The sequence below is a fragment of the Osmerus eperlanus genome, chromosome 1, assembly GCF_963692335.1.
Source record: "Osmerus eperlanus chromosome 1, fOsmEpe2.1, whole genome shotgun sequence".
Lineage (NCBI taxonomy): Eukaryota > Metazoa > Chordata > Actinopteri > Osmeriformes > Osmeridae > Osmerus > Osmerus eperlanus.
The window spans coordinates 15,307,976-15,321,857 of record NC_085018.1 but is presented as its reverse complement, the minus strand read 5'-3'; the positions used below and the strand labels follow the sequence as shown (position 1 = coordinate 15,321,857).

General features: G+C 39.4%; 2 protein-coding genes across 5 annotated transcripts; one reads left to right on the top strand and one right to left on the bottom strand.

The window, feature by feature from the left end:
• The first annotated feature begins 2,107 nt into the window (after window positions 1-2,107).
• On the top strand, window positions 2,108-6,387 carry gata1a (GATA binding protein 1a). 3 transcript variants are annotated; one of them, XM_062462958.1, is made up of 6 exons: window positions 2,108-2,272; window positions 3,641-3,747; window positions 4,019-4,522; window positions 4,662-4,807; window positions 5,014-5,139; window positions 5,275-6,387. In XM_062462958.1, exons 2-6 carry the CDS (start codon window positions 3,666-3,668, stop codon window positions 5,560-5,562), a joined length of 1,146 nt encoding a protein of 381 aa, XP_062318942.1. In that variant the 5' UTR covers window positions 2,108-2,272; window positions 3,641-3,665; the 3' UTR covers window positions 5,563-6,387. The 3 variants fall into 3 exon arrangements, with proteins under 3 accessions (XP_062318942.1, XP_062318935.1, XP_062318950.1); XM_062462951.1 differs by having other exon boundaries at window positions 3,641-3,873; XM_062462966.1 differs by having other exon boundaries at window positions 3,641-3,873; window positions 5,283-5,525.
• A 4,134-nt stretch (window positions 6,388-10,521) lies between these two features.
• LOC134021847 (bcl-2-like protein 1) lies at window positions 10,522-13,429 on the bottom strand. 2 transcript variants are annotated; one of them, XM_062462933.1, is made up of 3 exons: window positions 13,271-13,429; window positions 11,806-12,453; window positions 10,522-11,706 (listed from the first exon to the last, which is right to left on the bottom strand). In XM_062462933.1, the coding sequence occupies exons 2-3, from the start codon at window positions 12,325-12,327 to the stop codon at window positions 11,563-11,565; spliced, it is 666 nt and encodes a 221-aa protein (XP_062318917.1). In that variant the 5' UTR covers window positions 12,328-12,453; window positions 13,271-13,429; the 3' UTR covers window positions 10,522-11,562. The 2 variants fall into 2 exon arrangements, with proteins under 2 accessions (XP_062318917.1, XP_062318908.1); XM_062462924.1 differs by having other exon boundaries at window positions 13,267-13,426.
• Window positions 13,430-13,882: the final 453 nt, after the last annotated feature.

Sequence of the window (13,882 nt, the reverse complement as noted above, 5' to 3'; positions counted from 1 at the left end):
TTCATAATTTAATTCAAATTGTTTTCACACCCATCATAGTCAAATTCATAGTTAAAACATGTATTTTTTAAAGAGCCGTTCGGGAGCCAAAAGAGCCGGCTCTTTTTGGTGAGCTGAGCCATACGAGCCGGCTCACGAAAAAGAGCCGGAATGCCCATCACTACTTTTAATATTATGACATCCTCCTTACCACCAGGGGGTAATCGTGTATCTTGAATGATAGTAACAGCCTTTAAAAATCGTTTTTAAATCACCAAATCTAAAAAGAAAGACATATAATGAGATGGATATTTCAATAATAGGTGTTCAAACCAAGACTGTTACTCTTAAAATATCAAGTATTTAGGTTTTGTGTTTGTTGTTGAACCAGAAATCCTCTCAAGAATTGAAAACAGAGAAACATTTCAAGTTAATTTGCTATTTCTTGGGGGGTATGAGTTGGTTATGGTTATCGGTAGGGTAGAGGTAAAGGAAAACAAAATGTAGTATGGGACTGAATTATGTCTTCACAAGAAAAGAAAAACAACATGTGTATGTGTGTGTTGTATTGAAATGTTTGTTTTAGCTATCATTGAAAGTTTGTCAGAGTGGAGGAGGCAATGTAACCAATGTTAATATTGTGTAAATGTTGCATTGTTGAAAACTGAAGTCCAAATATTTGATTCTGATAAAAAAAAATTAAGAGTGAGTGTGGGGGATGGGGGGGGTGTATGTTTGTAGACAGAAAGAGAAACAACTCCCGGGTGAATTCGGTGTCTGAGAATGGCTCTGTGTGGTAGAGATAAGACCACCACTTACACAGAAGTCCGTTTCTATGGAATTGGAGGTCTGACTCTACCATCCACTGACATGCCACACTTTCATGTCACTAGCTCAAACAGCAAAAAAGCTAAACTGCAGTAGACAGTGTTTATTTAATAGTTCAGTTACTTCTCAATCAAATACAAAAGCACAAAGGGGCAGAGTAGGAGGAGGAGGAGGAGGAGAGAGAGACAAACAGAGACAGAAACACAGAGATAGAAACACAGACAGAAACACATACAGAAACACAGACAGTGAGAGACGTCTTTGGCATGCAAGGCCTATAATTCCTGGCCTCCGTCTACCATCTTGATAACCTCTTATGAGGGCTGAGCAGTTTTATGTCATAGTGCCATCACACACATCTCTTACCACTGCTTTCCTCACGCAAACCCAGCTGTCTGTGTCACTGCTTTCTATATTTACCTCTAAAACTGATTGTCTATGTGTTGGAAGAAAATAAAACTCAGATTTCTTCTTGTATAAACTAGATATCTCTTGGCAACAGTGTTCAGAAATCAACAAGATGTTGTGAGATGCTGTAATCAGAAATGTTTATGATACAGAAATGAACAGTTTAGCAGTGCAATTTATTTAAAATTAATTTAATTTTTTACAGTTCAATAATGCCGGTGCAAGATGCAATGAAGAGCCTGCCTTACACGAAAATGATTCCCTTCTCCACAACACTCTCCTCATTTCCCTGAAAACTGTAAATGGACAAAGAAGGAGGAAAGTTGGGGGCTGCTTTGACTATCAAATGATTGTGACAGAGTGAGTCCTGTCTGAAGCCTCCCCGTATCCAGACCCTATCTCCATCCATGATTGCAACAGCTCTCTAGATTTGCATTCCTGTCCTCCATTCTAAGCTGGAATGGAAACCACAGAGCAATACAGTCTTTGCATTTCATATTTGCTTTGTTTAAATTCCTGCCTCCCTGATCCATAGACTTAACCTTACATTTTTTGTTACAGACAAAAATGACAATGTGAGCTAGGTGAATGGCTTGTAGGTAAGAGCATCAGAAGTTAAACAGTTGAATGGAATTTTTACAGTTTTAGACTGAGAGTTTCGGGTCCTACTCATTAGAAGTTGAGGATGTGCAAATAGGTCCACGATTCAAAACTTTTACATGATTAGTCAGTTCAAAATGAGAGTATAGCTTTTATGTCAGTTTCATGTAAGGACCGATTGCTGCTCGTACCCAGAAAATACTAATCTTTTCGTATGGCCAGGAGACCAGGAGGTGTGTCCTACACTAAAGTTGTTCTCGACCCCTCCCTTGGCCCTTCTCCTAACCCTAACCCCAGACAGTTGTTTGTAGGATACTAGATCTCGGTTAATATCTCCGAATATAAACCTGCACCACATATACACAATCAAACATATACTGTACCACCTTGCTCTTCCACCTGTCTTGGAACCATCTATTGAACCTCAAGCCTCTTTGACACACACTCTTCAACTCAGGTATGTGTTGAATTTGGCTTCTTATGTCACTGCTTCTCTGCCTATTGTTGATCTGGATCAGTGAATGATCACCTACATGTAGCGTACATTTGAATTCTGTGGCCATAAAGTTTGTGAATTGTTTTAGATAATTTATTTGGCTTTGACATGTAGCAGTGAATTGTGTCAGGTGCGAACACACAAACTTAAGAAGTGTTCATCTGAACAGTTGATATAACAATAGCATCGTTTTGGTGACCCTAAAACTCTTAAAATTAGTGAATAGAACAAGTCATATTTTTGAGATTGATTAAATGTATTGAATTTTCTTAAGTGAAATACTCACATTGGTGGTATCGTTTGAGACACTGGCCTGATCTAAATAATTTAATACTTTGTCATTTTTCTGTAATAATAAATCAGACTTTGATATCGTTTCTTTTGTTAGATTACAATGCATTTCTATGAACCAAATAAGATTCACGTTAGTGATATGTTCTATCTGTCATGGTGGATACAATAATATTGTGGTCTATCTGATTTACTCACACTTTATCAGACCCTATCAGCCTACTCTCTATCCTTATCACAAGTGAATAAAGATAATGGTGCAAAATTAACGTTGTCTCCTCTAACTATAGACAAGCAGAGGCAACTCTTTTATGATTCCCATATTTTGAATAAGTTATTCAGGATTTTCAAGTAACACAAAAACATCAGTATTGTAATGACACTATGATCCTGAGTAATCTCAGAAAGACCTAAGCAAATTTGTTGTTGCTTCTTCCATAGGTGCTAACACATTTGTAAAACATTGTTTTTTTCCCAGTGACACAATGTTCACTCAACATTTCTCTCCTTTTACTAAATTTATGACAAAATTCAGTAAAGAATAAGCCCAATTAAGGTTACAGACTTATAGTAAGCAAACAAGTGGACACTTTGTTTAGTACAGAAATATGCATATTTAATTTTAGGGTCGACTTTCCGCAACAGTGAAATGAGGATCCTAGAAAAGGAAGTTTAAAGATACCTGCAGTTAAGTATCCTTGATATCTTGAAGTTACATGGGTTTGTCAAAAAAGGAAGCCCTACTAATAGAACTACATCTGCCAGTCAAAAACAATATTTCACTGTAACTGGTCTTGTACCCTGGGTCTTCTGTTGAATACAAAAAAGAGAACTGCACTGTGATGTTCTTAAGATTGGCATTCAAATGAACCTCAATGTCAAAATATTTTGCAACTGAAACATGAGACATGACCCTAAAACATGTTAATCATTATCTTAATATGTCTCTGCACTTTTCTTTAAAGCATTTGATGCATCGGATGCATCTGATGCCTAATATTGAGAGGGGTTGATTTCTCCTGTTCTTCTTTGTTCCAGACTTCACATATCTGACCCCGTCAACATGGAGAATTCCGCTGAGCCTTCCCACTGGGTGTCCCCTGCTTTGATCAGATCGGATCCACTGGCCGGTCTCTCAGAACCAGGTCTGCCACCGACAGGAGAGGAAGGGGAATCCTTCTTCTCTAACCCAGACACTGACTACAGCAGTCTGTCCTACTTCTCACCTCCTAACCTCAGCAGAGCCCCAGCAGCCTATAGACACAACTCAGGTTCATTTGATTTCCTTTCTGTATTAAATATGTTCATACATCCATGTTTCAATTTAGTAGTCTCTATCTATTTTTGTTGTTGTGAAGGTAGTTGTTATTATATAGGAAATTAATTTTTGACCTTTTTTGTCCAATTATCTTACAGTTCGTCAGGTGTACACCTCACCCTCTCTCCTAAGTAACCTCCAATGGCTGGATGGGTCTGGCAACCACTCTCTAAGCTCTCCTTATAACCCATCACCCCCCACCTGGACAAACAACCCTTTCACCAAGACTCCCTTGCATCCACACAACCCAACCTCTCTTTACACCTCTAGTGCCACATCCTCTTTTACCACCTCCAGAGATGGATACTCTTCTCTGGGGAGGGAGGCCAAGGAGAGTCCCAGGCTTCAGGAGGCCCTGAAGACTGAGCGTTTAAGCCCTATGGGAGGTAGTGGGGGCAGTTTTCTAAATCTGACTTCTGCTGCAGGGGATGCATACCCCTCGTCTCCCCACTCCCATCCACACATGCTGGGTCCCTATGGCTCATATGTGAACTCTTCACAGGACTACAGCACAGCTGCTCTATACTCCTCCCCAGGAGCATGGATGAGTTCCTCTTCCTACTCCCCAAAACTGCGCAATAAGATGAGACTGTCTCCACCAGGTGAGCATGTGTATGCTAAACCTCCATGATGACCAGTCTGTCTCAACCCACTCTATATCTATAGTAAAATGTTTCTCCAATTTACTGTTTATCAAAAACGTCATCACCCATTACTGTGTGTGCTTGTGACTTGGGGCAGAGGCCAGAGAGTGTGTTAACTGTGGAGCTACTGCAACCCCCCTATGGCGTCGTGATGGGACCGGACACTATCTTTGTAATGCCTGTGGACTTTATCATAAGATGAATGGACAGAACCGACCACTGATCAGGCCCAAGAAAAGACTGGTATGAAATGACAGGATAGGTAGGATAGGACGGTCTCCTATCAATGCGTACATTTGTTGGGCATAGATACTGAATTCAAATATTCCTAAACAAACTAAAAATACAAAATCTACACAATTTATACACAACTAAATCAATAAAAATTAGAGGCTATAAGTTTGATGTATCACAAACCGTATACTTATTTTTAAGTATCTCTGTTTTAGATTGTGAGCAAGAGGGCAGGGACACTTTGTGCCAACTGTCACACCAGTACAACGACACTGTGGAGACGCAATGCAAGCGGGGAGCCAGTGTGCAATGCCTGTGGACTCTACTTCAAACTGCACAATGTGAGTCTATCAGTGTCAGTGGGAATATCAATGTCTGACTGGACGGAAACCCCCAAAACTTTTAATGCCCTAAGATAATAACACTTTCATAAGTATGACATGAGCTGTAAGGCTAAAAGTTTACCTTCTGCACAGGTCAACAGACCCCTAACCATGAAGAAAGATGGCATCCAGACACGGAATCGCAAAGTTTCCAACAAGAACAAGAAAGGCAAGAAAAATGGCATAATGGAGCATTACTCTGACTTCCCCCAGCCTTCTCCCCTGGATGAGCATGGTGGGCCTTTCTCACTAGGCCCAGGGTCTCTGCTTGCTTATAGTCACACCCCTCACCTGATCCCCCCACATTCTTCCCTGCATCCCTCTGCCACCTTTCCCTACTCCCACCACCCCAACACTAGCATAGTGCCAACGTTGGTTTAATACTAACAGGGACCCAGCCCATGATAAACTACGCCCTCACTCAGAGGCAGAAACTTCCACACAAATCCCTTAAGTAGTAACTTCTTTCAAATAATTATTTATTTATATTTGTATAGTTCAAAATGTATTTGTGTGATGTTGACAATGTCCAAGTGTGGAAATTTCACTAGATCAAAAGAGACACACTTTTATTGAATATTTTGTAAGTAATTAAATTCAGTTTCATACAGTTGATACATTCATGACAGTCTTGTTGGATTTTCTCCAGCTCTACTGTGATAATGCTAAGGGTGATGGAACACGGATCTGTAATATTCATTTTATAAATATATTTCTGTTTCAAACCATAATTGCAATTTTTATGACAATTTTTGTAAAGCATGGTGCAATGGCATAATGTTTCTGTAGAATAACACATACGAAAGGCTCCAATTACTGGCTCCACTATAGTGGCATTGTGTTCTCACCAACCAAGGTATAATATGTCTTTGTCAAGGCTCGACAGACAGGTAGGGAATCTGACAGTGAAAGTGTATTGGGTACAGAAGCCATGCAAATCTCCCATTTTGGAAAGTGGCAAAGCATTCAACTCAACTGCTGTACTTGTCTAAAATTAGATTTATGTGTCACTTCGGCTAGGTCAACAACCGTCAACTGCATTCAGCCCTCCCACTCCTCCCCTCCCATTACACACACACACACACACACACACATGCAAATGAAGGGCATTATTTCCAATGGACGACTGTATGGTGTATTTTGTGTAAAACTAAATTCTCAGGTACATTGTGTGATTTGAAAGATCATTAAAAATGTGCTTAGAAAGATGACTTGGGATGATTTAATTCTACAATACTGAAACGTAGTTCAGTCACTTTTTCACTGTAAAATCTGTGCAGAGATTATCAAATAACGTTTTTCATATATCTTTGTGAAAAACAATACTGTCCATCTAAAAACAATAGTGAAATCTCCAAAGGCTACGATGACAGCTAAATGTCCAGCAAGTTGTCCACCAAGTTGGGCTGAAGTGTTTTTTCCTCTAGTCAATGGTTTGGGAGTGGGACTATGGAGTTGAACAGTACAGTGGCTGTTGGACAACTGATAACTTATCATTGCAGTCACAGACTGCAAACCACCCGCCTACTGCCAAAAAGACACACACATACACATCCTTTCAGTCATGCTCTTGGTGGAGCTGCACACAGGTACTAATTCACCAAATGCACACTGTAGATATTCATATCTTGTAAAAGAAAATTAGCCAAACAATATTGTGTCTATATGATATAGTTAACATGTTCCTCATGTACACCAGTGCAAAAAACATTGTAGCATATCTACTTGTTAACCACTTCAAGTACAATCCATAAAATGGAACCGATACGTTTTGTAAATGTTTCTACCTATTTATCAAGGCCGTAATCATAGTACATATTGGGGGGGGGGGGGGGGGACACAACCCCCCCCAATATTCAAATCTGGTCAAAATGTCCCCCCCAATATATTGATAGAAAAATATAAATGTGCTACGCTACGACAGGCAACCACGCATGCTGTCCGAAATTATAATTAAAAAATGTTAAAAAATGTTTTTTAATTATAATAAAAAAATTAAAAAATGACTCCACATGTAAATGTGGAGTCAACATTGGCCGTAGCCAATGTTGACTCCATGGCTACGGCCTTGCTATTTACAATCACAGTATGTACATACAGTGTATTTCTTTTCAACTACTATCGCCTGAACAGTTTATTTCTAACATGTTGTGCTATTTCACGTTGTGTGTACCAATCCAGTAAAACCTTCATAGCTACATGCTAACACTTATTTTAGTGGTACGGTGTTGCAGTGCCTTGCACTGTTGCCTCACATCAAGAAGGTACTGGGTTCAATTCCCAAATGGGGAACTATCTGTTTGCTGCTTGGATGAGCAGCAAACTCCTGGGTCTTTCAATGTGGAGTTTGCATGGGGTGAGCACTTGGACTTGGCTCCCACCACAGCCCTGGGAGGAAGGACAGAAGGTTACTCTGGTGTTCACTCTAGCATACACGTGTGCTACTGTTGTAGGATTTCAATAAAAGGTTTTCTTGTTGCATAGTTGTGTTAGCTAATCCTTGCATTATATATTACAGGTCTATAGGGAGCATCTGGACATAATATATAATCATGAGACAACTACCGAGAAACATATAACAGATACTGCCCAAATTTGTCCAATATTAGGATTTCGGTGTTGTCATTTAATAAAAAACACAACCTACTGATGAGAAACATGGCAAATACTGATTTCTCTCTATATAATGGGAATTTCATCAACTATCTTCATGCGATATCAGTGATTTTTATTTCTTTTTTCCTATAACTAGAAGAACCATACCTCTTCAAAGTTCTCCCTTGCAAGCATACTGATAAGGGAGAACACAACTCAGTTGACTCTGTTTCTAAGCTTTTCTATAGGGAAAAAGTATGACTTTATAAAAAATAGATACAACAAAAAGCTGGTGAGCTTTTTGACTTTTAACATGTCTTATCTACTTATACAACCTGACATATTCTGGGGAAACGGTAACAAAGGACAAGGATGGACAGGCAACCACAAACTCAGTCAAGTCTGCTCACACGGCCCTCTATTGTCTATATATCTTGATGGTCTAAACTGACTGTTGCTTCTCAGTCAAGTGGTTATTCGCTGCGAAACATATTGGCATAATTTCCTTGTGTACATCATCACCTGCACAATAGTTCACTCCACTGTCAAAATCTTTCAGGCACATAATACCATGAAAACATCATGGTATATACTGTAATATGGATCTCTTGGATCAACTGGTTACAGTCATTGTCAGGTGCAACTAGAAGTTTACTAACCCGAGCTTGTCCCAGGCCAGCTCGGGGGCAACATCACCATGTGTGCTGCCATTTCAGAGAATGGTGTATTCACCCACATTCCCAGTCTTGGCCCATACAATACCCAGAAGCACCTGGTGTTCTTGGACCACCTGCACTCTGATCTTATCCATCTACATGAGAGGGGTTTGGTAGGGCCTCACTTGCTTACATTTGTCATTGTGTGGGACAATGTAAGCTTCCACCGTGGCCCATTCATCAGGGTTCACTGCCCATCCAAGAATGCTGATGGTGCTCTTATCACCTTACTCCCCATTCCTCAATCCTATCGAGGAGTTTCTGCATGTAGGTGGAGGGTCTATGAGCATTGGGCTCAAAACCAGAGGTCCCTGCTCCAGGCAATGGATGCTGCTTGTGATGATGTCACAGCAGATCAGTGTAGGGGATGGTTGCGGCATGCACAATGATTCTTCCCCTGTTGCATCGCAAGGGAGAACATCCGATGTGATGTCGATGAAATCTGTGGCCAGACAGACAGGAGCGTGAGGATGAGCAGGAGAGTGAGGACGACAACAAGTGAAACTCCAGCTTTGCTTTACTTTCTTACTGTACGTGTTGGTAGTGTAGGTTGTACATAACATAACATAATGTTAGTTTTGATGTGCTTATTGTATGACATTATATTGTGCTGTACACATTTCATGTTACAGTAACCACAATGTATGGCAATTACAGTAACAATTTCCAAAGCAGTGTGAGTGCAGTATGTGATGTGAAACCTTGTAGGCTACTCTTGAATTACTGTAATCTTTTTTCTTTTTGATACACATTTACATTTTATATTTATTCATTTAGCAGACGCTTTTATCCAAAGCGACTTCCAAGAGAGAAATTTACAAAAGTGCATAAGGTCAATGATCATAAACAATGAGGTAGCCCCAAAAACATTGTGGGTAGCCAAAACATGAAGCATACATTGTGAAAAGCAAATAAGTGCCAATGGGAAGAAACAGTTCTTGAAGGTGGAGGTGGGGAGGTGATTCCACCATTGGGCTGCCAGACAGGAGAAGAGCTTGGGTTGGGAGTGGGCGATCTTGAGAGGTGGGACCATCACACGGTTGTCAGAAGAAGACCGTAGGTGGCGGGTGGGGGTGTAAGGCTGGAGGAGAGACTTGATGTAGTCGGGTGCAGTCCCATTCACCACTCTGAAGGTCAGTACCAGGGTCTTGAATCTGATACGGGACGTGATGGGAAGCCAGTGGAGGGAGATGAGGAGCGGGGTAACATGGGAGCGTCTGGGTAGATTGAAAACACATAGTATTCTGAAAAGAAAACATCTACTACAGTAACTGTAGCACAGTGCACATGAGGGATATTTTTAAGGTCCACTGCCATACTGACAAAACATCTAATCATTTTGACCTGCAGCGTTTACACAATGCCAAAGGGACTTTTCATTTTGGGGGCACTGACTATTTGTATGAGAAAAGGATTTAGTTTTGACTGATGAGTTGTCTGTTTTAGGAGAAAGATGACCCCTTTGCAGGTGTGCCATGGTGTTTTGCTGAACCATCTAGGTTATTTTGGCAAATGTATTTAAAGCTTTGAGAATGTCCTCTCTTTTCTCGAGAGATGGGCCAAAGCAATCGAGAAGGAACTTTTCATTTTGGGGGCACTGACTATTTATATGAGAAAATGATTTGGTTTTGAAGCATGAGTTAACTGTTTTGGGTGAGATATGACCTTTTGAAGGTGATCTATGTATTTGTGCTGAACCATATAGGCTATTTTGCCAAATGCACTTAGAGCTTTAAGAATGTCATTTCTGTTTCAAGAATTGAGCCAAAGCAATGGAGAAAAACTGTAATAAACATTCTCATGATTTGGTGATAGGGAAATAACTTATCCCATTATTATCTGATAAAAGAAACTGTTGCCCAAAAAATTATAACGCTGGTTCATTCCTTCTCTGCAAAATAGTTGTCTTAGGAGGGGAAATAGTAACACCATGTGGAAATATGGATCATTGGCTCCACTTAATGGAAGTCTTAGAAGTTAAAGTACTCCTGCCTACTTCTAACTTAATCTTGACATATCATATACCATGCAAAAATGCATTGTATCCAATAAATTAGGCAGGATCATATAATTAAAAAGATTAAAAAGGTCATTCTGGACTTGAATAGGTTGGTGAAAACAATCACTCAGTTTATACTGTACACATCGCCCCCCAATGGGAGACTATAAGACTGCAGCAATAAGAACAACATTTGTATCCATGTGATAAACTTCTAAATCACACCTCTGTAACGCGATAACGATCTGTATTTCTACATCAATCAATATCCTTGAAACCTGATTAACAATTACACACCCTGATTAAGGCATACTGATTAGATAAGGTGAAACAGAAACACTCCCTATTCGTCTATCTGAATTATTCAAAATTTAAAATGTACTAATATTGTAAATATGCACTCTGTCCAATTCATAATCAACCATCAAATAATTTAAAACAATAAAAACATAAATATGTTTTATTATTTAGGCATGCCCGTAATCAAGTACAGCAAGATGGAATTTAACATTAGAAAATGGCAAAATAAATCAGTTGTACGATGTGAATGAACTTAAAGAGGCAAAGTAATTATAATCTTTTGGAATGCTGAGTATAATTCAAATGTCCATTTGAAACACATTCTTAAAATTGCTCCTCGGGTATGGTTGATAACACGCTAACATAATAAAAAGAACACAAACAGTCTCTTATCACAACCACTGTAAATATCCCACTCACTCTTAGCTTATCAGGTCCATTTACAGCATCTACTGTTTTGAGTGCAACACCACTGTCCATAAAATCAAAACAAAGCAATAACAATATAGAAACAATATTATAAAATGTTATGTTACAGGTAACTTGGAAATGTGAGAAAATTGCAGGACAAGACGAATAAAGGTGAGAAGTAAAATAACTCACCAAGCTACATGTATCAGCCCAAAAGCTTCTTCAGCCAGGGCTAGGAATCAGGATTCTGGTCAGTGCACAAGCAGACTGGGCTAATGTAAACATAAACTATTCCGTTCTATTTTATGCCAATTTAGCGTTTAAATGTACTGAGGGTTAACTGGGTGCAGCTTTTCCACTTCAATGATGTTTCTTTGCAATGAGAGAGCCGACCAACACTCCTGCAAGCAGTATCGCCCCTACTAGCAGCCATCTTCTTAGGTTCTCCTGGGAACGTCGAACCTCAGCAGCAGCATCCCTGCCGAAAATGTCAGCAAATCGGTCCTGGCCAGGACATGAAATCAAAGTCATTAATAAGAGCCCATTATAGCACATCCATTGTGTATGCATCCAATTACTTGAAAAAAAAACTGCTTAACTCACCCATCCACCCTGTCTCTGTATCCATGGCTGGATGTGGTTGTCCAGGTAGGTGGTCATCCAATCTGCAATACGCGCTACCAGGTGACTCATATCCTTCTCGACACACTCAGCACAAAGAGCACCACCAAAAGCAAACAGGCCTACTACACGTCCCCAGTTGACGCCGTCCCTGAACACCTCGTTCATTACACTTTCAAAGCTATGGTATGCTGTGGCAGGGGTGATATGCAGTTGAGAAGAGAGATCATTGAAGGCTCTGGTGTAACGCAATTCAAACTCATCTGCAGAGTCTCTAAGAGCTGCTTTAACCGCCTCTATACCCCCCTGTGGAGATGAAGATATCCCCAGACTGCCTATGCAATTTCGGTCATTTTCAGATCCATTAACTGGGGAGACATTGGTCTTGTCAACATTAGTCCGTTCACTGGCATCTTCCAGTGCCAACTGAGAAATAGGATAATTCCTCTGTGAAAGTTTATAGCTTATGAAGAACACCACCAGCTCACGGTTACTGTAAGACATCGTTTCCAACTTATGTGCCCTCCTCTCCCATTGACTGTCCGTCCTAACAACGTTTCCAGGACTCTCGTGCCATGCTTCACACTATTTGGGATGACCGAATTGTCGTCTGACTGTGTTTTCCTTGGGCTGTAGATGGAGACAATGGAAACAAAATGGTCAGCATTGCACAATTTCATAGCAGCTTTAATGTCAATGTTGTTGGTTTAAAAGGTTAACAATGAAGCTTAACAATAACAAGCTTAATCACATTACAACTTCCAGTAGCTAATCAGGCCGTTTTTCAGTGCTAGAATTATAAATAGAAACATACCATCTAAACAAGTGGAATATCCTTGTTTTATTTTTTGTGCTTTCTTTTTTTTTTTTTTTACATAGAAATGTTTCTTGTGCAATCAAGGCACTATAGCTTCTATGTACACTCGTTTGCCATGCCAGGGCTAGTAACCATCCCTATAGCTTAAATTATAGATGATATTTATTAGCTCGTCTTGCTAAACAGACTGCGCATGATATTTCCATTTTGGCCTTTCTTAAAATAGTTAACCAACTTAAAGCACCTACTAGAAATTATAAAGCTATATACCTATCTGTGAACATTACCATTCGCTTATTTTAACACAGAACACCCAGAGAAAATTGAAAACTTTACATTGCAGAAACAAGTGCTATTTTGTGTGATTAACAGACGTAATACATTCGACAGAGAACTTATATTCCAATGAATTATGCACACCTCGCTATAAAATATAGTTCAAAAGACCATTATTAGCTAGCAAGTTCGCTAGCTAGCTTTCTGCTGTGCTGTTGACAGCTTCCTATATCGTGCAGTCAGAATACTAGTTGTAGAGGCTAGCTAGCTAGTTTCCATCTCCATAGCAATTTTCATAAGATATAAGCAGATACTCAGTCTTTTCACAACAGTAAAAATAAATACCGTACCTACAGTCATTCAAAATAACGATACCGCATTTCTAAGAAGTTGAATCTTGTGCATAAAATCGTATACAATATAGACATATTTGCACCATCGATAAGCTAAATTGAGTCAGTGAAAAAGGCTAGTTTTCACGCCGGCCATTGGACGCAGCACGTAGTGGGATATACCGCCTTCAACTTAGTTCTACCAATCAAAGGTAAGGTACAACGGAAGTAAAAAAATAAATAAAAATAGCGTCGACGGTCCTACCGGTAAGTGAAATGTAGCCCATAAACTAAACAAGCCTTGAGAATTTACAAAAACATACATTTTTTTCATTTTTGATGAACCACTACCACCCTTTTACTTACTTATTTCCGTTTGTTTTATCTTATTGATTTTGTGTTGTTCCATTTAAAGTTAACATTTCTCAGTCTACTTTGTAGGCTACTGTTTCGTGGTACAAATTTGTAATTGTAATGTTTAGACATTAATTATACGATAAAAGGTTATCAGTTTAGTCTAACAGTTCCCTGTTCCAATATGTTATTTTTAAATTATAATAAATTATATAAAACGATTATCTACATTATTTAACATTCTTCTTTGTCTGAATGGAATAAAATAACCCCATAGCTT

Coding starts and splice junctions, on each gene's coding strand:
- gata1a (XM_062462951.1), top strand. CDS start 3,666: ATGGAGAATTCCGCTGAGCCTTCCCACTGGGTGTCCCCTGCTTTGATC. Junction 3,874..4,018: donor AGCCTATAGACACAACTCAG/GTTCATTTGATT, acceptor ATTATCTTACAG/TTCGTCAGGTGTACACCTCA. Junction 5,140..5,274: donor TCTACTTCAAACTGCACAAT/GTGAGTCTATCA, acceptor CCTTCTGCACAG/GTCAACAGACCCCTAACCAT.
- LOC134021847 (XM_062462933.1), bottom strand. CDS start 12,327: ATGTCTTACAGTAACCGTGAGCTGGTGGTGTTCTTCATAAGCTATAAA. Junction 11,707..11,805: donor TACAGAGACAGGGTGGATGG/GTGAGTTAAGCA, acceptor TGTCCTGGCCAG/GACCGATTTGCTGACATTTT.